The 21,432-nt window shown below is 35.8% G+C and overlaps 1 protein-coding gene across 4 annotated transcripts in view; it reads right to left on the reverse strand.

The window, feature by feature from the left end:
- The window catches only part of NR3C2 (nuclear receptor subfamily 3 group C member 2), a 169,978-nt gene that overhangs the window by 145,402 nt on the left and 3,144 nt on the right, over nucleotides 1-21,432 (reverse strand). For all 4 annotated transcript variants that reach the window (XM_070949069.1, XM_070949067.1, XM_070949068.1 and 1 more), the window contains exon 2: nucleotides 13,557-15,333. In XM_070949069.1, the coding sequence (XP_070805170.1) occupies nucleotides 13,557-15,331 (1,775 nt within the window). In that variant the 5' untranslated portion in view covers nucleotides 15,332-15,333. The remainder of the gene's footprint in view (nucleotides 1-13,556; nucleotides 15,334-21,432) is intronic.

Genomic DNA, 21,432 nt, shown 5'->3' on the forward strand with positions numbered 1-21,432 from the left:
AATAACAAATTACTTGCTAAGAGTCAACTGCTAAAAAATTCTAATTTTGGAGAATTTTGAATGAAGGGAGACTATATTAAGACTAACCTGGTAAACATTAAGGAAAGGAGGATAACGAGTAGGTTTTGAATGGTACAAATGTGTACCATTTGTTCTTCACTTTTTATAACTATTCTTAGTGATTAACTGAGCATACCATCTTCAAATTCACACTAAGATATTTCAGAATTTAATTTTAATTACCTCTATTTATATACAATGGATTTTGTTTTATTATTTCAATTTCCAAAGAAGGCAGAATATCCTTTACAGTCTTTCTGTCACTCCAACAATTTAACTTTTTCCTGACTACATCATGCTATTCTCTTCAGGACTTGTGCCTTCCATCTTTAGATCAGATGTGTCCCAACCCACAGCCACAGGGGTATGCTGCCCTGGACAACTAGCAATGCAGTCCCACAAGATTGTAACTTCTAACATTATTATGTAACTTATACTGTGTTTCCCCAAAAATAAGATAGGGTCTTATTTTCTTTTGACCCCTGAAATATGGGTCAAAAGAAAATAGGGGGGAACGCGAGCATTCTGAAGGCACCAAGCCACGCAAGTGCCTGTTCCCTCCACCACTTGCGTGCCTCCCAGACCTCACCATGTCGATGAACACTGGATGTAGCCGGTGAGCACCCGGCTGGAAGCCGCTGGAAATGGAGAAGATGCTGGTCGGGCCAGCCACCTGCTGCCAAGTCTTCCAGCAGCCAGGGCAGAAAGTCTTCCGGCAGCCGGGATAGAGAGGCAGCGAAGGGAGCTGCAGCCCCACATGGGGAGACCACGCTGACGCTGACGCCATCCGAGCACTGAGGATGGCTTCCTGTGCAGATTCCAAAACCTGGCTGGAAGCCGAGAAGAGGCCGGTCGGACCAGCCACCTGCTGTCAAGTCTTCCAGGAGCTGGGGCAGCCGCATAGAGTTGGAACCATAGAATGGGAAGTGGCCCGCTCTATGGTTCCAACTCCATGCAGCTGCCCAGGCTCCCGGAAGACTGACAGCAGGCGGCTGGCCCAACCGGCCACTTCTCTGTTTCCAGCGGCTTCCATTTGGAAGCCCAGGAGAACCCATCCTCAATGCTAGGTGGGCACAACGTGGCAAGAAGAGCCGGGCGGCTGCTCTCTTGTGAATAGGGCAGGAGTTTGCAGGTGAGGGGGATGGATGGATGAATGGATGGGAGGTGGGTGAGCACCAAGAACACTGGGGGGAAAGAGAATGAGAGGCAGCTCCCGATCAGCTCAGCTAATCCACGGGTCGCAATTAAGGGGCCCAGCTGCCATTAGCTGACGGGGAAGGGAAGGGCTGCCTCCTGTGCTGGCCATGCCCACGCTTTCACTAGGGCTTATTTTCGGGGGAGGGCATATATTTATGCCCACCCCAAAAATCAGGCTTGGCCTTATTTTTGGGACATGCCCTATTTTCGGGGAAACACAGTATACATTAACTATATGCATCACAAGACAATTCTTCATTCAATGAGGCTCAGGAAAGCCAAAAGTTTGGACATTCATGTTTTAAATGAACTGATATATGCTAAGCTTATAAAGGTCAGACCCTTCGTTGCCATTGTCTGCTTGCTAGAGCTGAAAGAGAATGACTGGCCCAAGATCATCCAACTGGCTTTAGGCCTAAGGTAGAACAGAACTCAGGGTATCCTGGTTTCTAGCCTGGTGCTTTAAGCATTGCACCAATCTGGCTCTTTGTATCCTACAATGTATTTGAAAATAATTTGGTAAATATAATGCTGAGATTTAAAAACAAAAAAATATTACTTTGCTAAGTTATCATGAACAACATAATGAAACTACAATTACTAAATTAAGGCAATTGAGATCTAGTTGAGGCACTATTTTCTAATTCAGCAATATTTTTACCTTCTTATGCTCTTAATCCCCCTTCTCTTCAAGGAATACAGTTTTCAATGCTGGCAAAGACATTTATGAAAAATTATGTTATGTCTTGGTGATAATTAACCAAAAAAATCAGAATTACTTAACATTGGAAGCCCAAAACTCTTGTCATATATTATTGGTCCTAAGCAACAACAGAGGTTTTCAGTAGATAAAAATGTTTTCAAACTTGGAGTTTCCCCTTTGCATTCTGACCAGAAACTGTTCTAGTATTGGAGTTATAATGAGCCAAAATAAGAAAATCTACAAGTTACAGGAATCCAAACTAAACAGAAAGTGATTGCTAGGTTTACATTAGTGTGACCCTCTTCAGTGGCACAAGCAAAATTAAGGCAGTTCACTAGGAAAGTGTTTAGTTGTGCCTTCAAATATATACATGCATATAAACACACATAAAGACAGAAAATCACAAAAATGCATGCTTTTAGGAAAAACTAATGTTCACTTACTAAGGTAGGTTTATGTTATTAGGAACCATTTAGAATTTTTTATTCTGAAGTGTAATTTTCTAGCAACTAGAAGCCCTTGTAATATGATCATGGAATGTGAAATCATTTTTTAAAAAATAAAGTAATATCATTTACTTGAAAGACACAAACTAATTCAGAAGAAGACATCATACAAGTGATTTTCATTTAACTCTCTCTCTCTCCCCCCTCCACTTTCTTCCCCCCTCTCTCTGTGCGTACGTGTGTATGGGTGTGTGAGCACATCCTGTTATCAGGTACCCTGTGGGCTAAAGAAGGAAATGGAAGGTGGTGATGTGAAAACCCAGAAGCTCCTCACAATCTATGGAAGTTTCCACCCCAAGTTCTACATCCAGAGACTGTACACCAGGCAGAAAGAGAAGTGTGTGTGTGGTCCAGTGAGTGTCAAAGTCATTATTCTGGATGAAGCCCAGAGCATCCAGCAGTATATCAATAAGATGGCAACCAAAGTGAAGTGCAGAGAAAATGCCTGAGGCATCAGCAGACGTGGGAGGAACATAAAGCAGAGGAAATGCTATGACCAGACAAGAACTTGCATGGAATGTACCACAACAGATAGCTGAGGTCTCAGACCTGGGAAATTCTACCAGTGGCTGTACTAGCCAATCAACCAGTCATTTTGGTAGTAGACAAGCAGCAGAAGACAGCGGTGGTGATAGATGTATTGGTGCCAAGTGAAAGCAACATCAAGAAGGCAAATAAGAAACTGGAGAAATAGAAAGAAGAACTAGAGAGGATGTGGAAAGTAAAATCAAAGTGATCCCACTAGTGATAAGAACATTCAGGGCTGTAAGAATGGTTCCAACAGATTTTAGGAACATCAAAGCTCTCTGTTCAGAAAAGCTAAGATATCATGCAGAAACCTCAAAATCCTGGGCCTTTGGTAGAGGACTCAAAACTGAGGAAGACACATACCACCCATAAAGATGAGAAGTGAATTTGTGTGTCCGTCTTATGTCTATGTGTGGGGAGAAAGAGAAAGAGGGAAAAAGACAGAAGGAGGGAAAGAGAGAGATAATTAATTTGGAATATGTATATACTTTTTATTCAAATTAAATTAGAGGAATAAATCAGTTTATATAGAAAATAGGAATACCACATACAGCAGTGTAAAAATAGGAATACCACATACACTAGTGTTTTATTTTTAAGATTTGAAAAAAGTCTTTTTTCCAATAGGTATATACAAAACAGACTTTAGAGCATAAAACAAGCTATAACTAAAATTATAGCCATGTTAACCCACAACAAATGAAATAAACTGTATTCTTCTGGTAACTAATTAACCATTGACCTTTTAAAAACTCTTACAAGCAATCTGCTTCCTTCCTTCCAACTGCAGGTGCATTGATTCAGCATGAATAAAAATGGAAATCTATTTTAATCTGTATCCAATAAACTTTGAGACCCTTAAGGGATGCAAAATAGAGAACAGTTTCTCTGGAACGGTTCCAGTTCAAAACTCTCAACATCAGTGATCAATAGTACAGATGTGCAGAGATGTGTTTACCTCAACAAGCATCTCTAATTTGACTAGGTTAGTACTACATTGGCTAGGAATGAGGTGGGCCGGAGCCCATCATAGTCTGGAACTTGATTATTTAAATAGACTCCCCATATGTGGACATAGACTCCAATTTAATATTCCTTTAATATAAGGAAAATCTTCCAGTGGTAAACTTTCAAAAATTATAATCCAGTGAATTTCACTGAAATATCTGCTTCCGTGCCTGACAAGACAAGCCTTCTGCACAAACCCAGTTGACTGAAGCAAAGCCAAACTCTTACCTAAATAAAATTGTGTAATTATGTATGGTTTATAGCTTTCAACTTTACTCTTCAATTACGCATTTGTAAAGGAAGAAGATCCTTATACACATTCCTAGTTTCAGATAACTAGTTTCCAGCTGGAGAGATATTTAGATTTCACCACATTTTTTTAAAGGAACTACTTAAACAGATGCTCAAATGCATACATGCTGACATAAAAACACTTTCCTGAATTGGCACTAATTAACACAATGAGATATTTTTCTGAACTGTCTTACATACCTAACATCTTTCTATGCCAGATTTTTTTCTGTGAACCAACTGTGTCACCGCCCATGTCTCTGGATTTCCGGAGGAAGACTAAGCGTAACTTAAAGCCATTAAAAAGTTGGCAGACTAACAAAGAATACAAATGATTTGGGAGTGGGGGAACATAAATAAAAGAACTGAAAATTTTAAAGTTACTGATAAAGTTAAGCAGTTACTAAGTACATCATGTATATAGCAGATTCTTTGAATTCTGCTGAAGCAAACTTATTTTCAGGAATTTGTTTGGGTTTCAGGTGTTGCATCATCACTGACTATCTCTAGAATCTAAAAATCAATATGGACATTCTCATTTGGCAGTAATTGTAAATGTAATTCCCTAAGCAAGGCCCATGGGAGTCAGCTAGCATAAACACACAGATCTTCTTTCGACAAGAACAAGTAATATTTTCAAAATAAAGTCTATCGTTCCTCCAAGCAATCTATAAAATGGAAGCATTCCTGCATATAATTTCCATTTCTGCAGGGCACAGGTATTTCAATTTGTATAGTTTTATGAAAACGATAAGCTTCGGAAAGAAGGTGTAACAGTCATAGGAGGGAAAAGTATCCATAACCAGGGAACAAATATGACAGCATACCACATTATAGTTTGTAACAAGCCTCTTAATAATGCTTTTATAAAGCAGTTTTTAAATGATTGGCTAATATAATTGTCTGGTTGTCAAATTTGGGGTAAAAGTCAAAACCTGATTTTTTTTTAAAGTGAAGAACAAAATCTAAACCAAGAGACCATTGTTGCCCTGATTTATTTTTTCAACTTGTGCACACTCGAGTTAAATATTTGCAGACTTTGCAACATTGCAAATATCTGCTTGAAAGAACAGGGAATTGCAACTATAATTCCAGTTGTTCCTTGGGCATGAAGTAGGGCAACAGAAAATGCAGAAACCTTATAAAAAATAAAACTCATGGCACCATTGTTGTGATAGCTGCCCTGGGACTACAAAGGTGAAAAAAATACATTCGCTGGGCTCAGATATAAGCCAGGATACCAGTGGCTCTTTTGGTAAGAAGCTCTTTTTCTGGACTGAATTCTGAGTAAGTATTATGGTGAATTTGAAACCCATCTGGTTTCAAATGTGGGTTCTTATCTGAAGCCTTGCTTTTTTCTTCCTTCATCACACTTTTTTCCTTTTCAACCAGATTATAAACCAATACAAACCTACAGTATACAATATATACAATACATGATGCTTTACATTTTATACAATGATTGGCATATCAAAGGTGATTTATCGAATAAATAATTATAATCAAAATACATAAATATATAAGTATTTGGGAATCAATAAGTCAATATATATTTATGCTTAGTCAATTTTTCAATGTATAACCTGCTTTTTTCCCCAGGAGCTTCAGATGTCAGAACTCTCCATAACAAAAATTCAGTGAGCAATGTTGGGCTGAAAAGAGTGTCTACCTTAAAGTCATCCAGTTAATTACCATAGATTATGATGGCCTGGAATCTCCGTCCCTAACCACCTCATCCCAACGATTGCATTTGCTATATAGAATACAGTAGCTGGGATTACAGATTTATCATCCAGTCCTCTGGCAGATATTTCACTGTCTTGTTTGCAGATACACGAGTTTAAGGCTGCAGCCTAGCTCATGCATTACCCCACTGAAATCAGACTGGATTCTATGCAATGTGCCAAATCCTTTAAGACTATAACATCAAGAATTTACATTATCCACAATATTTTAATTATCTGGAAACTTGTAAACAAATAACTTATTTTTTAAGTAACAAGTTTTCCCCAAGCTATGCAAAAGACCAGTCTTTTCAGTTTTGTTTTATTTTTTCAAGCAATAAGACATTTTCCTAAACCACTTTTGGAAAAGTAAATGTCTGGTATTTTCACAAGTTTAGAGCTGTGTTCACTCAGATGCACATTTTAATAAAAAACTGCATTTTGATTTTTCATATATTGTTCAATAATTAAAGTGACATGCATAACATTTTCTGGCTTTAAGCCTTATGGGATAAGCAAAATATTTCAAAAGCTTACAAAGGCTTCAGGAATCAGAAATGGAAATATTATTTGGAATCTCACTGAAAATTAAGTAAACCAAAAATATAAGCAGCATTATAAAAGCTATCATGGCCAGAGTTCACAATCCAGTTTCCAAACTGATGCTGTAGTTTAATATACTATTGAGGAGCATTTATGCTAGTGTTTCTCAACCTTAGCAACTTTAAGATGGACTTAACTCCCAGAATTTCTCAGCAAGCACAACTTTAAACATGGTTTTATGCTTCGGCCTGGCATTCGTCTTCTTCTATCACACATATTCTTTCTTTTGTTTCCTTCTCTTAATAGCTGACAGTTTCCTGGTTTTCTGGCATGACAACCTATGAGAATAATTACTGCTTCAATGGGAATGACTATAGCCAGTGGTGGGATTCAACCGGTTCGCACCACTTTGGCCAAACCGGTTGTTAAATTGCTGGCTGGCCCCGCCCCACCCACTAGGGGTTGCCATTCATGGTGGGGAAGCTGCAGGGGCATGACTGGGAGCTGCGCTGATCAGCTGGAAGGCTGCAAATGGACCAGTCGAGCTGATCAGCTGGGAAGCTGGGAGGCTGTGAATGAACCAGCCGATCAGCTGGGAGGCTGTTCCCCCCCATTTTTAGCCTGGACAGCTTCCTGCAAACTCCTGCAGCAACCACCATTCCCTCACTAACCTGCTTTCCAGCTCAGTTCTCTGGCATGCATGGCAACAAAAGAATACCATGTGACCACCACTTAAAAAAAAAACTTCAGTCAGACCTTCCAACTTCACAATATCTTTTTTCCCCCAGAAATTGGACGGTCCCCCCCTTCTTTGTGGCAGCCCCTCAAAAGCCTGTTTTGTGACCTGCCTATCACACTCTTGGGCAAAGCATGTGAGCCATTTCCTCCTTTCAGTGGTCCATGAAAGTATATATATAGTATGTAGATGCAGATAATAAAGTTGAAAAAAGGTAAACATTTTTACAGAACTATAGATACATTCAGGCTGGGGGTAAAAAGGAGTATCTGGGTGAGGCACCTCTCGACATGAGTGATGTAGAGTTGGCCATGACCACCCAATCACATGACCACCCACCCACACCCACCCAGTGACATGACCACCCACCCACACCCACCCAGTGACATGATCACCAAGCCACATCCACCAAGCCATGCCCACAGAACTGGGGTTAAAAAATTTGAATCCCACCACTGACTATAGCTGACTGTTTAAGTGTCTTTACTTCAGGATATGTTTACTGTAAATATTATATTTAATAATGGTGCTTGTCTTTTAGCCGAAGATGAAAACATGCAGAGGTTCCAGTTATTTATTGCGTGGCTTTGAACTTCTAGTTTTATAAAAAGGAATAGTCATGAAAAAGCTCTTAATGAAATTATGTATCTATTCAATTACAAGGCCTCAGAAGGCCATTAAAAAGAATTTTGAAGAAACATCATAGCATTTCCTGGAATAATGGACAGTTTTTAGTTTTATAGAAAATTTAAACAGAGCAGAAAATATTGCAATATGTTGCCATGCTCTATCCCTGATTTGCATATATTACAGTACAGCTTTTTATTCCCTTGACATCTTATAAGGAAAGATGTCCTTAAAAGGAAAAATACAGCTTCTAACGCAGAAAAGTTATGAATATACCTAAAAAATAAATACAAATGTATAAAATGTTTCGTAAGTAAAATCATCTATCTTACAAAATTTTATTAATATAAATAGAAAAATGACCTTAATCTAGTAAATCAGTTTTTAGTTAAATCTGAATAAATCTGATTTTCATGATTTATAACAATAAATAGTAGAAAGACTGCCTACAAAAACATGAAGCCTACTTTTATTAATTTTTCTTCTAAAATTTTCCATGAGCCAAGAAGAATAAATCTCTAAGTATTCTATATGCACGACTCATCACAATTCTGGCTAAAGACAGGTGTTTTAATGTAAAACATAATTTCTAACAATTTCACGCCTAAGATCAAAAACCATTATTTCAACTCAAAATAACTATAGGAAGTGGTAATCCAGGTTTGCATATCAGGTTGACTCCTTCTGTCTAACCCAAGAAGAGCCGGTTAATAATGTGAAATAAATTTTTATTGCTTAATTTTTCTATGGGATAGTTTCCATTTTACAATGCAATTTTTCATTTCCTTTCAATGCAATTTTAATGCTTATAAAAATTAGATTGCTTCAGATACCTATTTTGTTTCAGAATTAAACCTGGATTATGTTTATGTAAATCAGGACTGTCAAAGTCACTGCCTGTGGGCCAGATGCAACACACACTGGCCACGCCCATGCCTGGTTTAGCAAAGGGGAAAAAATTCCCGATACGTCAGGTGACGCCACCATGATGACGCAAGTTTGAAAGCCCTAATGTAAGTAATCACATCTCTTTTGGGTTAATATTAGGGTGCCTTTATTTTTTATTTACTAAATTCAAACAAGTATACTGTAGAATTTTTAAAACTTTTAAATCTAAATGAAGTGATCTTAATTCTATTGGAGAAAAATTAGATAAGATAGTTAGGCATCATGTAAAACAGTGTAGCATAAGAGCTTTGCTCACTAAAAATTCCAAAGGTATTGTAAAATTTTCTGGTTCAATTTTTCCCCAGAAAACCATTTTATCAGACATTTATTTAGCCCTAAATTCAGAGGAATTAGTATGGTCATAAAGGACTGCCAAACATTTGGCAGACATTTGGCTGCCAAAATCTAGACCACCACTGCATGACAAAAGAACATTTGCAGTGTCCCTATGCTGCCATCTACTGATCCTTTGGAGTTTTGCATTCAAGAACTGATAGCTTTAAGGATACATTCCAGGTACTTGTTTCCAGGAAGAATTATACAGATAAAGTAAAAAAATAGCTTGAGCTTTCTATGTATCTAATTTTAGCTTTCTAGTTAACATAATACATTAATTATTTTAGTATCTTTCATTCTGAAAAGCATATACATATTTATTTTTCTTATTTTGCTAACAAAAATATTTTTGCTTATTTCAGGACTTATCAGAAAGTACTAGCAACCTCAATATAATTACCACAACCAATCATTTGATCAATCACTAAATAATCTTTCAAATCAAGGAACTAAAGCAAATTCAACCTACCATACTATATCATCTCCATGTACTTAAATGTTATCAGGAGTATTACGGAATCTAATTAATTTATATAGATATAGAATCACAGAATGACAAAGTTGAAAGATCTTATGGTACAGGTTGCAACCTCAATCCAAATAAAAATCACATGGCAATTCAGTTCCTTGTATGGATTTCATTGAATCCATACAATGAAAAGAAGTCCATCATATTTAACCACTGAAATTTGCTGTTATTTTATGGAAGTTAAACTGGTATCTTGTTCCTATAACTTAATATATCTTCAGGCACAATGCTAAAATATAATCATAACAAAGTTAAATCCAAAATAATAACATCATTAACGTATCAGCATACATGTAATCCTCATTTAGTGACCACAACTGATACCGCCAACTTAATTATCAAGCAAAGTGGTCACTATATGAAACTGCAACTCTGCTTATGATCTTATTTCAACTCTCCTTTGTTTTACAGACTTGTGAAAGTAATGAATGTGAGGATTGGTTGTAAAGTAGTTTTTTCATCACTTTCATAATTTTGAACAGTTCACTAAATGAGGTCACTAAGTACCTGTATACCATTATTGTAGCAAAAAGCCATTGTGCAGTCCAATTGCAAGCTACCACAAGCAACAAAAATAATCAGATACATTTTGGACAATATTTTCAATCTTGTGATATTAAAGTATAGAATATAAAAAAGGTATTCTGCTACATAAAAGTAATACTAGTGTAAAAGTAAATGGCGAGATCCTAACTATAATTCCATTCAGACATTCATTCAAATGTTCTGGGAAACAATTTGATACAATATCTAATAACTAAGAAATTTCTTAAATGCATCATAGTGCCTGCATTAATAAGAATGACTTCCTCAAAGAAGATATAGTGTATGTTTCATGTATCCTTATGAAGAGATGGGTAAAATAAAACTAACAATAAAACTACATTTGTCACTTGAAGTGCTCTTATGTTTAGGTTTTTCTGTTTAAGTTATAAAAGATGTGAAAGATCTATTATATCAGTATAACATAACTTAATAGTAAAGTAATCCAGTAGTATATATTTTCATTATAAATAGATAAGTGAAAAAATTATTAATATGTATAATAAAATATGTAAAGCACATATTATAGTAGAGCTCATGAAGAAGAAAGAACCCTTATAAAACCTTTGGTTTTCAAAATTTTTCAAAGATAAAAGTGTTAAAACATTAGTAGAGACAGAAATATAAGAATAGGATTCCAAGAGCTTTAATAAGGTGAAATAATTGCAAAATTAGATATTTGGAGAAGGAAAAAAGAATCAAAAGATATTCCTCAATTCTGAATGCATTCTCTCTCTCTCTCTCTCTCTCTCTCTCACACACACATACACACACACACACACACACACACACACACACGCAGAGATTTTTTAAAAAATTATAAAATCAGATTTCAAAAAATGAGCATTCTTTAACTAAGAGGTAAGAGAAGTAAAAATAATGGATGCAATAGTAAAAAATAAAAAGCTGAAATTCAAAAGTAGGATTATAAATCAGTGCCGATAAATAATAATGAAAATAAAGCTATAATTAGTTATCTGTGATACTCCAATTACACATTGTAAAAAATAAAGTAGTAGAAATTGTGCCATTTCTATTTGTTAATAAGCAGTTGATTTGGGAGGGAGGAGTTACAGGCAGAAATTACCGCTATGAAAAGGTGTACAGGTAGTCCTTGACTTCAAGTTTGTTTAGTGACGGTTCAAAGTTACAACAGCACTGAAAAATGTGATTTATAACTGTTTTTCACAGTTATGATTCTTTGCAGCATCCCCATGATCATGTGATCAAAATTCAAATGCTTGACAACTATTTCATATTTATGACCACTGCAGTGTCCCAAAGCCACGTGATCCCATTTTGCGACCTTTTGACAAGCAAAGTCAATGGGGAAGCAAGATTCACTTAAGAACTGGGTTACTAAATTATCAACTGCAATTATTCATTTAACAACTGTGGTAAGAAAAGATGTAAAAAGGGGCAAAACTCGCTTAGGTAATGTCTCACTTAACAACATAAATTCTGGGCTCAATTGTGATCATAAATCGAGAACTACCTGTAGTTGATCTTTTCTCTTTTCTACTTTAGATCACTCTCTCATAAAACTATCCAGAAACTTCGTGAAGTATATAGAATCCCACTGAGTGAAAAAAACACTTGTTTAATTATTATTATTATTATTATTATTATTATTATTATTATTATTATTATTATTTATTTATTTATTTATTTATTTATTTGTCATCAAGTACAAAGAAACAAGTAACAGTATAGATATAGCCATGGACACATGAAAAAAATTGGCACAAATAAAAGGATATAAATAGGCAAAACATAGCCATAAACACATAGAATGATTACATATAAATGGGGACAGTAGGACAGGGACAGAACCAGTGGTGGGATTCAGACAGTTCGCACCACTTCGGGAGAACCGGTTGTTAACTTTCTGAGCAGTTTGGTGAACTGGTTGTTGGAAGAAATCATTAGGGCAGAGAACCAGTTGTTAAATTATTTGAATCCCACCACTGGACGGAAGGCATGCTGGTGCACTTATGCACACCTCCTTAGGGACCTCTTAAGATACATGAAAGGTCCACGGTAGACAGTTTAAGGTAAAAGGAATGGGGATTAGGGAGACTAACAACAGGATCAGGTAGGGTGTTCCAGACATTTACTACTCTATTGCAGAAGTCATATTTCCTACAATCAAGATTAGAGCGAATTTCATTGAGTTGGAATCTATTGATAACCCTTGTGTTATTATGGTTGAAATTAAAGTACTCATTTACAAGTAGGAAGTTTTGGTAAATAATCTTATGAACTAAGCATAGGTCGGAACGTAGACGGCTTAGTTTGAGGCTATCCAGACCTAAAATTTCAAGCCTAGTGGTATAGGGAATTTTATTTCGAGCAGAATAGTTGAGTACTCTTCTAGTACAATATCTCTGGACCCTCTCTAATGTATTGATGTCTGAAGTACAGACATACACTTGGCAATTAAGAGCATCACAGGCAGTAAAAAAGCATTTTTCAAGACTGAACATGGTCTGTTCTTCTCTATTGTCTCAGACTGGCTTTTCATATTAAGTATGCATTAACATTAAACTGCATATATTGATGTTTCACATGTTAATGGACATAGGATAATAAAGGCTTCGCTGAGAAATATATTAATGAAAACTGGGGGGAAAATCTAACAAAGTAATAGAAAAGAAAACCAATCACTGGAGAGAAAAGTCAGAAACAGCAATACAAGGGGAAGGTTTTTGCTGCCATGACATTGGAAATGGAAGATACATCAAAATAAGTTATTAGTAGTCACCGTGTAGTATAATACAAAAGAAATTATCTTTATACCACTATTCTGATTGTAAAAAAGTTTCATAGAATTTAGAAGAGCAAGCCTTGATTAAACCGGGTTATGGTCCTAGTTTCCTATGCAGAATTATTTTTTTATATGAAAACAATAATCACATAATGTTGTAAATGGGCAAAACTCCTCTGTGCTACAGTCCTTAATTAAAGCTATTAATCTTTGCTACCTTTTTATTTCCAGAAGACATTTGAAAATGCCTACAGTTAATAACAATCCTTGCAGTAAAAACAGTTGCTGAAAGTTTTGCAACTGATTTTTAAATTTAGCCAGGGAAATATTATGCGGAACCACTGCTAAACAATTATGAAACCAATTATTGATTTTTAAAAATAAATAATATTTTAATAATACATATTGTAATGTATATAAACAATCAGTTCTGAAAAACAGTAATATCAAAAACAATCTTACAGCAAAAGACCCCCCCCCTTTAGATATTCAGTAATAAAGCAAACCTACCTTGACACATTTTCTGGAATGTATTCTAGAACTGGATACCCATCACTTCTTCTGCCAGACAACTCAGAATGTGATTTCCATGACTCCACTAGAGGAAATGAGCTCATATGCTGAAAGGGCTGCTCTCTACCAACAGGCCGTGATAAAGCTATTCTGCCTTGAGCACCAATCCTATAGTGAAATGACTGTCCGCCAGAATTCACTCCAACAATGGCAGAGGAAGGTAGAGTACTTTCTTGATAATAGTTGTTCTCTTCAGGCTCCTGTTTAATTCCTATAGATAGACCTGAATTTGAAAACACACTAGCTTCACATGTGCCGTCAAATGATGAAACAGGTGGTCCTAAAATCCCAGAAAGAGAATAGTAGTCTTTATCATCCATAAAAGAAAAATATGATCCATCCATAAATGGAAAGGGATTTGCGATGTGATTCCCTTTAAAAGAAGCACCAGAACAAGAATGTTTAGCTGATTCTTGCTTTATTGATACTGAAAACGGGGAATCAGAATTGATTTTGTTATTTTCTCCAAGACACGAGCTACTAAATATCCCATCTGGTTCAGGCTTTATAAACTGAGCAACAGTCATCTGATTAGCTACTTCATTGATAGGGATGGCATTTTCTATTTCCTCTATTTTAGGAAATATGATTTCAGAAGCACCTTTATTCTCTTTTGAATCTGGACTAGGGACCATGTCTTGAGTTGCACCAGGTCCAACCGATGTACTAGATGCTGGAAAGGTCACTGCACCATTTACAGGACTACACATTGAAGATCCCACAGTGCTTACTGCAGGACTAGAAAGAGTGGATCTATTGTTGGCATTGGAAGGGCTGGCAATAGAGCACCTTGAGTTCATATTTGCAGGACTGGATACTGAAGATCTCATTGTAATGTTATTAGGACTTGAAACTGGAGATTTCACACTACAATGACTAGGAGGGCTTGAAATAGGTGATTTCATGCTACTTATAGGACTAGAAAGAGGAGATCCTACAGTACTAGTATGTGGAGGACTATGTAACATTGAACCTCGGTTTTCAATGTTAGGTGAACATGGCAAAGGTGTTCCCTGGTTTACTGGACTATTTACGGTGAAATTTGCAAAGTTAGTAGGAGTAGTTGATGATACAGAACTAATTCCAGGAGGGCTGCATACTGAAGGAGTCATGCTTTGAGGACTACAATCTGAAGAATTCTTCTCGTGACACACTCTAGGGCTCTTGATGATAGATGGTACAATGCCACCATTCACAGAGCTTGCACAGTCTGATATTAGAGGTCTCAACGACCTACTTGGGGTGTTCAAAGGAGAAGTATGATGGCCATTCTCCTTATAGAGTTTTACTAATTGCTCAACATTTTGATACATCTTTGCAGAAGTCAAGTTTCCTTGATGACTGTGCTGATCATAGGTAAAATCAACATCTCTTACAGAATCCATGTATAAACCCATTGATTCAGCTACCGTTGCAGAAAGTTCCTTGGAGTCTATCTCAGTTTTTATATCAGCGGGTAAAATAGCTGGCTGACTATGATCTGGATGAAGACAAGAAATTAGCTCAGGTTTTTCTTTGTTGCTTCCTTGAGAACGGGCGTTTGGAAATGTGCCAGAAACACAGCTCACATTTACGATCTCCATATAGTTATTACTCTCTTCAGACTGTTCTTCTGCTCCTTTAGGAGTGTACTCCACAGATTGTGAACCTTGACTCCAGCGCCTCTCCATATCTAGGCTTTTTGAATAACTGCGATAGCCTTTGGTCTCCATATCTAACAAAAGAAAACATCAAATTATTATGTAAATATATATGTGCATATATCAATTTTCTCACGTATTAAAGAATGGTGGCTGCATTCCTAGACATGATTAAATAAGGGTAAAACTTACTGAGCATAGTGACAATTATTTAAAATAGATGAACATCTGATTGTGCTGTTTATGCTCTCGTTCAATGGCTAACAATTAAAAACACAAAATTTATTATCTTGTAATAATGGGGAGTTTACAAAAAATTATAAGCCCAAAAATGTAAATTTTGTACAGTTATTTCATTTTCTATGCTACCAACAGTAAATAAAATGACCTCAGAGTACATTTCATTTTTAAGTTTGGAGCTTTTTTTTTTTTTTTTTTAGTAAAGGATGAGATTTAGTTGTATTAAAATGTACACTGCTAACGAGTATTACATTTTAGTATTTCCCACACAGTAAGATTCCCTTTCTTCCACAATCTATCCCCCACTTAAAAAATCTTATAATAAAGATTTCAAAAGCAAATGATGCCCTACAGTTTCCATAATTTCTTAACAACAGAATAACAACTCTTAAAAGTATATATCAATGTTGATGTTGCTCAATAATATGCAAAATAAGCACAACATACATCTTATTTGGAGCCGCATGGAGAAAATTATTATTTTATAAAAATGCAAAGCTGTGTTTATGAAATATTTGTATTTCACTCAATTGGGCAAGGAAACTATGCTGCAGATCCTGTCAGTCAAAGAATTTTGACTGGTAGGGTCTAGGAAGAGAGCTTCCTCTGCCACTGCCCCATCATTATGGACCATCTTTCCCCCCAGAGGTTAGAAGAGTTTCCACCCTTCTGGTCTTCGTGGGATTGGCTGGCACTCTGAGAGCCCTTTCTCTGCCTTTATTAACCAATGCTAAATGGCCACCTTGGATTTTATTTTATTTCTTTGAAATTTTGTATCTCATAATCGTAAAAAAATTTAAGATATATATATATATGGTTTATTCCAACTCTGGACAGCCCAGAATGTCCTATAAAGAATTTCCTTTCAATGTTTACTAGAATTTCCAAAGACTCAACTTCCTATTTTAAACATGTAAAACCTAAACATATACTATATCATTTAAAAGAGGCAGTTTCACCAAAGAAACACCACACTCTATGCTGGAGAAAAGTGTTTTGGAATCTGTCTGTCTGTCTGTCTATCTGGATGGAAGATAATAGATAGATAGATAGATAGATAGATAGATAGATAGATAGATAGATACATTAACTTAAGAGTGCTACATTACTCCCTTTAGTACACTGTTCACATCAATGAAACATTTTCTGAATTTAATATTTTAGTATAGATATGCAAATAATTTGAATATAATTTAGCAGTAAAACAATCCCACACCTTATAGTGAAATCCTTTACTGTTGACCGAGTTGCCCTTTTCTCAGCATCAAATAATACTATTACCCCAAAACAACAAAATAAGCAGTGGTGGGTGGCACATGAATTAACAACCGGTTCACCGCAGCACTGAAAATGTGCTCACACGCATGCTCGCTTTGCTCATACGCCTTCCGCGCATTCACATGGCCTTCTGCGCATGCGCTTTGTTCATGTGCGCTCTTGCACGCATGTGCACATCTTAAAAACGCAGCTAAATAGGATACCATAGCACTGGGGCGAGTGGGCAGTCCCACCCACAGGTCACAACTACCGGTTCGCCTGAACCGGTCTGAACCGGCAGCAGCCCACCATTGAAAATGACCCTCTGTTTTACACAAGTGTCTCAGCAGCAGCAGCTGTCCCAAACTGGATCCCCAAAGCACAAACAAGCAATTACAATTTGTCCCATTACTCCCAGAATATGTCCAAATTACTACTCCCTGTGCTTTAACACTTTTATCAATCTGACTTTCAGTATATATATATATATATATATATATATATCAATTTTCTTACTTCTTCGTAGGGTCTATGTGTGTTTTTCTTCTAGCCAGGTTTTCCCTACGTAGCCAAGGTTTTTTTTTTGTAGCTCCAGCTCAGTAGAATCTCATCTACTCGGTTCTGGGCTTTTTTCTTTTCTAACACCTAGCAAGCTCTCACTGCTAGGTGGGAGACCTAAATAGATCCATTTCTAGCTCGTTAGCTTTCATCAGTAGGCCACACCCATCTCCTCCCTGTAAAGGCATAGTATCAATTTTCTTACTTCTTCGTAGGGTCTATGTGTGTTTTTCTTCTAGCCAGGTTTTCCCTACGTAGCCAAGGTTTTTTTTTGTAGCTCCAGCTCAGTAGAATCTCATCTACTCGGTTCTGGGCTTTTTTCTTTTCTAACACCTAGCAAGCTCTCACTGCTAGGTGGGAGACCTAAATAGATCCATTTCTAGCTCGTTAGCTTTCATCAGTAGGCCACACCCATCTCCTCCCTGTAAAGGCATAGTATCAATTTTCTTACTTCTTCGTAGGGTCTATGTGTGTTTTTCTTCTAGCCAGGTTTTCCCTACGTAGCCAAGGTTTTTTTTGTAGCTCCAGCTCAGTAGATATGTAAATATAGCAAGATGTTGATTTACATTTTTAATACAATTGAACTTTAAATGTGGTTTAAACAAAGCAACATTCATAGTTTACTTTAAACTGCTGACAATTAAAGCAGAATACAAATTGACTGTGATCAGCATGCATTCTGTATTACAGCAAAGATATGGAAGACTTATTTTGGGAAATGAGTCCTTGTTGCCTATACATTGATTACCATAGCCAAATATACACATAGTAATCAAAACTAAATTGAGCTTCTGCTGTTTATCAATCAATTGCTAACTTTTAAAATCTTTTTAGTCCATTTGATATTTAAATTTTTGGTGAGCTTTAAGTAGTAATCATAGAATTCGCATTAATCAGGAAGAGTACAGGCAGTCTTTGACTTATGACCACAATTATGCCCAAAAGTTCTATTGCTAAGTGAGACAGTTGTTAATTGAATTTTGCTCCATTTTACAACTTCTTTCAGCTGTTTAAATGAATTTCTGCAGCTGTTAAGTTAGCAAAATGGCTGTTAAGTGAATCCGGCTTCCCCATTGACTTTGCTTTTCAGAAGGTCGTAAAAGGTAATCACCCCAGGACACTGCAACCATCATAAATAGAAACTAGAATTGCCAAGCATCCAAATTTTGATCATGTGACAAAGGGGATGCTGTAATAGTTGTAAGTGTGAAAAAGAGTCATGTCATTTTTTTCAATGCTGTTGTAACTTGGTCACTAAACAAAGTGTTGTAAGCCGAGGACTACCTGTACCACAATATTTAGTAAGAATTCTTATAGAGTAAATGTACTTGTTTGCATCCATGCGGCATCATCCTGTGCTTATTTCTGCAATAATTCTCCCTTGATTGATTGAGAGTTGTTATTCATTATTGTTTCTCAAAACAATTAAGAAACCATGGAAGTAATATCTAACAATATGAAAAAGTGCAAGATTGAAAAGACTACCACAAAACTCATACATATACACATCACAATAAGCAAGCAAAGTACAGAAAGTTATAACAGCCTAGTCTCTCTTCTTCACATAATTAAGAAACTGTTTTATACTACAAAATCCAGAAATAAACTCTTTTCTTTCAATGGATTTTACTTCTATTGGATTGCAGCTAAAAGCTGGTATATCGTTTTCCAATTGAGCGGCAAAAAGTATCTATATCAAAAGGTGTATCACTGTTGTAGAAGAGAATTGAAGTAATAACACTGAAAAAGAACTTGCAATATTTTAATATTAGTAAATTCACATAAATATTTATTAACAAATCTTTAAGACATAGCTATGCAAAAGATATGTAGTTCAAGTGAACTAGTTACTTATATATTCTTATTTGGATAAATGTTTTCTATGGACTTTTCGTTTTGCCAAATTCACATCTTCTCCTGAAAGCATTATCTTTCTCTTTGATAAAAGCATCTTTTCTCTTTAGTTGTCTTTGACATACTCTTGATCACATGTTTTCAGTTAAGTTTTTTCTCTTTAATATCAATCTTAATTATGTGAAGTAATAAAATTTATTCACTTGAATACAAACACATTGAAAAACACAGTTTTCAGAGTCATATGATTGCCCCAATCTGACAAATACCCCATTCTGTCTCCAGCAAATAAAAGACATCTTTATGTGATTGTAAATATATTTTTTGAGAAATGGTAAATAACAAGAGACATTTCTGTAACCTTACAAAACCCAATGATGGCAAAGTATGTAAAAGATTATTCGCATAAGTTACTAATAACAAACTTATTCAGTCACATTAAGCCACTTCTTTAAGACCAATTCTGGTCTTCTGTAATTCAAAATACTGAAAATCATGTCATATATCTCTATCAAATTTGAATTATATCATTCAATTTCTCCCGGAGTTGTTGTTGTTGTTGTGTGTCTATATATATGTGTGCGTGTACCTGTGTGTGTATACACACACACACACGCAGAGGATATTAGGAAAAAAAGAGTTAAGAATTACCATGTTTCTCCAAAAATAAGCCCGTCTTATATTTTTTTGAACCTCGAAATAAACGCTTAGCCTTATTTTTGGGGAGGTCTTATTATTTTGGGGTGCGTGGAGCAAGATAGGCCATCTTACCTGATTTCCAGCTCTGTGTTTAAATATTATTGGGGAGGGCTTATTTTTGTGGGGAGGCTTTTTTAGCGCATGCGCTCAAAAGTCTGATTAGGCTTATTATCAGGGGATGTCTTATTTTCAGGAAAACAGGGTAACATAATGAAACAATTCCAATAATTTATTTACAAAAATGACTTTTCATAAGGAATACAGATCATTTCTTACTAAGGAAATTCACTCAAAAATATCAGCTGTCTACCTCAATGCAATGCATATAAAATTGAGAAATTTATGATATTAATGGTTCTCCTGGATATTAATATTAATTCAGTTGAACCTTAATATTTTTATTGTATTTATTTCTCTATGTGCTTGCTCCTGATAATTTTAGTTTGGTCAGGCAAAGACATCAATTTCTCCTTTTGTTTTGTTTTTTCAACCCAGGCTGCTTATTTTAGAACAAAAACTAATATTAGGAATTCTGAACTTATGAAACCTGCAGACTTTTATCTGGTCTATAATGCAAATATCTTAATTTAAACTAAAAAGTATGTATTTGTAATATGCTCTAAAATATTTAGTTGGAAGCATTTGCAACATACATGCCTACCTTGTAATAATGGCTTCAGCAATCTAAATATTGCAATCCTTTCCCACAGACTTTAGGACAGCCTAGTTATGAGATCAACCACTACCTTAGAACATGCCTAAGCAACAGGATGAAAATAACCTGCCACCAGGTCACCCAGTGAATTTCAATACTAGCCCTACCAACACAATTCTTTGTAGAGTTCTGTAATTCAAGATACTGGTAATTACTTTCCCAAGAACTCAGATTCTAGCACACTGAGCACTATCTTACTTCTCCACCCCATCCCGGTGTAGCATCTTAATATCAATGAACAATAAAAGTGGCCTATGTAGGTGATTTATATATAAGCCTGTATTACATTAATACTAAAACAAATATTAACATTAACACAAATATGAATTAATCCCAGGTTTCCAACAAAGGAAATGTACACACATTTTTGATCATTCCATTGATTTTAACAATATAAATGACCAAAATTGAAACATTTTTGAAGTAATCTACAAGCAAGAAAACGCATACAGTTCAGACAACTTAATCACTGTTTCATTTTGAAAAATTAATAAAGTGCATAATTATCCAAAACAATATCCCATAACATCATCTGGCTTATCTATGGATGCATTTGCAATAGAACCTGAATGCTATCTACTGGTATGATAAAATAATGCAAATATAATTGCTAAACTAAGGTTCAAAATACAATGTCACCTTATAAAACTTAACAAATTAAGAGTTTTTAAAAGTGCTATCTATGCATGCTGCCTTTGCATCTTGAAAGAAAGGTAGATTATACATCTAATCAATTCATTAAACATGTTTCAGAAAGCTTTCTGAACATAGCTTCATTTGGAATGAATTCTCGAGTTTTCAAGCCATTTCCAGTTTACTGAAACTGAAATCAAGAAAGCTATTCAAATAT

The sequence above is a fragment of the Pituophis catenifer genome, unplaced genomic scaffold, assembly GCF_029215685.1.
Source record: "Pituophis catenifer annectens isolate HBS135680 unplaced genomic scaffold, rPitCat1.0.hap2 SCAF_8, whole genome shotgun sequence".
In the NCBI taxonomy this organism is placed as follows: Eukaryota; Metazoa; Chordata; class Lepidosauria; order Squamata; family Colubridae; genus Pituophis; species Pituophis catenifer.